General features: G+C 33.7%; 1 protein-coding gene across 1 annotated transcript in view; it reads left to right on the plus strand.

The window, feature by feature from the left end:
• LOC119586930 (cytoskeleton-associated protein 5-like) overlaps positions 1-3,158 on the plus strand; it is a gene marked incomplete in the record, with an annotated part of 31,731 nt that overhangs the window by 26,635 nt on the left and 1,938 nt on the right. Inside the window, 1 exon segment of the mRNA XM_037935662.1 lies at positions 1,721-1,826. Within this exon segment, the coding sequence (XP_037791590.1) occupies positions 1,721-1,826 (106 nt within the window).

The following is a 3,158-nucleotide window of genomic DNA, read 5'->3' on the forward strand; positions in this document are numbered from 1 at the left end:
ACACGTAGCAGGCTCCCACTCCCAGGCTCGGTGCCAAAATCACCTCTTTGATCCAGATTTTCTAATACCGTCACTTGCATTAAGGCATCAATGATATCCAAAACTTCAATAAAAGTGTGTGTGAGAGACACATAGTTGATAGATTTAGTTCCATAGGATAATTTTGAATTATATTACTCTTTCATTTCCGTATCTTTTATGATTGCTTCACAGAAGAATAATACATTGGTACTGAGAACATTAAATTTACATTAGGATTGTTACCCTTATCTGTTGTAAGAAAAATTTTTATTAGCAGGTTTGGATGCGAAATCAGCAGCAGCATCAATGGATAAATGCCTTCAGTATAGATTATGATCTCATAGATAAAATTTGGTACAATGCACCCCAGAAAGACCCAGTAAATTGTGAGAAATGCCTGTAAAACTTATTACTTATAAGCTGTGTGACCAACTACTGTGGGTCCAGCAGTATTAGTATTTAATAAAATGAGGGGAACTTTAGGTTTTCATATAGATCAAGGTTTCTTTATATACTTTTTTAGGGGGTTTTGATCCAGGTTTACTATGATTCGCATGTGTCATTAAGGCACAATTAGATAAGTTGAAGTAATTAATCTCCTAGATCACAGTTTTGATGTGAGAGTAAACATGTTGTAACTTGCTATACCTGAAAATATTTGTTTGAGGGGGAGTTACATGACATTGCCATCTGTAGATTTGTTGCATGAACAACTTGCTGTCACAGAAGTTTAGTATTTTGTATGAGAACAAAAGATTATTATGGTATTGGTACACCATAACATGTTACTAATTACAAATACTTTGACTCACGCCAGGATTCACTGCAACACCACGCGCCAGGGTCATTCAGGATGCACAGATTTACACAGGTCTGTCAAGATAATTGGTACTCCATAGGATGGTTTAGAGTAATCAATGGATTACATTTCATAGTGATAAAATCTGTGAGGAATCTGAATGCATCTTCCTCTTTATCCATGCTGCAATCACCCTGTTTGTGCATATATATATATTCAGTGAAATTTATTATTTGAAAGGGAACATGTTATATTCATCAAGATGAATAAATTTTGTACTTTCCTATTTGTTCCCTTTACTTGTTTGCAATACAGGTGTGCAAATGCCTATGTCATACAGCCTGTCTTAGTTGGATGAGGTCTGCATGAAGAGAGACACACCAGTGGTCCAAATTGACAGTGATGATTTATCTCCAATAGCAGTTTGTTAACACCTGAATGGCCAAGCAATGTGACAAGGATGATCAAAATCATACCGATCCAACAAACTGGTTTGAGGATGGTGGGAATTGCTAAAATCTTACAAGGATCAATAGTTTTGGTACTGGTGCCATGTATTTAGTGTTTTTCTAACAGTTTATAAATGGAAAACTTATTGTTGGAATTCTTTTGATGATATGCACTTTGTTTGACAGATTTATAAAAAACTAATCTTCAAGCTACACAGATTCTCGGATGTTCATGTGCATTACACTGGTTAGTCCTCGTCTAGCACAAGCTGGAAGTGGTCCACAATCATTGAGCAATAAGTCTTGGTTGATGTCACAAATTATCAGGTATTTAGGTCAATATAGGATATTTAGAATCAAGTTTTTATTTTTCTATATAATAAATAATTGTGATGGAAGCTAGACTTAATTTCATAATTTTGATATTGTTTGTCATCGTTTGCTTTGCCAGTGCCCTTCTCAAGCTTCTACATGAGAGTGTGGGAAGTGGAGGAGGATGCAAGTTTACAGAACTTGTGATGAAGTGTAACTGGAAAGTTATTCGCATTCTACCAACAGTCTAATGCCTAGCATTGACCCAGTACTTTGAAGTCAAATTTTGTGTGATATTATTTATGATATTTAAAACTCGAAGTGGTAGAGAAAAATTATTTCAATATCAGTTATTTGCTAATATTGACAATATATTAATTTCAAATCAATATAAAAATGATGTTTCTGTCATCGCTTAGATTAGTTTTCTTAGTTTTCCAAGTGATGATATGAAATATTTTTTTTTCCCCTTGGCTTACCAGCAACCATGGCAAACGCCATCAGATATCCTTGGACCATAAGACTGCAATCAACTTTTGTAAGGTATATAGCACGAAAATTCCACACTCCCAAAAATGAAAAAGCTCAAGGTCGTGACTCCACAAATACCTACCGAGACACTAAGTAAATGTTTGGAAAATGATTTATATAAGAAATGAACTTGCGTTCTTTTAATTTAGTGAAGGAAAATGTTCTATGTCTGCTTGTTATTTTTTATTGCTAATTTTTTAATACTTTTTATTGGTAGATTCATATTGTTATTCACTTTGTGTTTTGTACTTATTTCAGAATTTTAATTCTACCTTCCTGCTTCCTTTCCTATCACCAATGATTCTAACAGAATATTGTTTCTGTGTTGATTATCGTCTTTTGTCCTCGCGAAGACGAAAACAGATGAGAAGGTGTTGGAGTCACACAGATCATTCAAGCACAAGTGATACAGAAGTGTAAAATCCCGATGTAAGCAAAGGCCACAATAGTGTCCAGTATTTACGCAAATGGTCAAAGTAGTAACAAAAGAAGTAGGCATTCATCTTTGTTTATTATTCTTATATACAGATCAATATTATACCCCTTTCTTTTTTTGAATTGTTCTGCATCTGCTGGAGATTTTTAATTTATCGTGAATGTTATAGTGTAGGAGGTTAATTTAGTAATATCATTGTTATTAGTTAATTTATAGAAATCACAGAATCCTATTGCTGTGTAGTGACTATATTATGTATATTTTTTATTTTTTGCCAATTTATTTGTGTAGTTTATTTATCATATACTTCAGGCTTGAAGTGTAGAATTTTCAAATAGCAGACATTGAACCCTTTGACAAGTCATCACAGTTCTTCAGAAACATAAAAGATGAAGAGAGTGGAGATGTCCCAGCATGGCGCCTTAGAATTCAAAATTTTACTTTGATCTTTGAATGATTATGGTAAAATGTGATACTTCACTTACACCTTTCATAATACTGGGATTTATTCCTCTCTCTCGTACTCTACTTTTTTTTGTATGTTTATAGTTTTGTCCTACTTTACAGTCTAAACTATGAGGAGAATTTCATATGACTTGATTAGTGCTGC

This window comes from Penaeus monodon, chromosome 22 (genome assembly GCF_015228065.2).
Source record: "Penaeus monodon isolate SGIC_2016 chromosome 22, NSTDA_Pmon_1, whole genome shotgun sequence".
NCBI lineage: Eukaryota > Metazoa > Arthropoda > Malacostraca > Decapoda > Penaeidae > Penaeus > Penaeus monodon.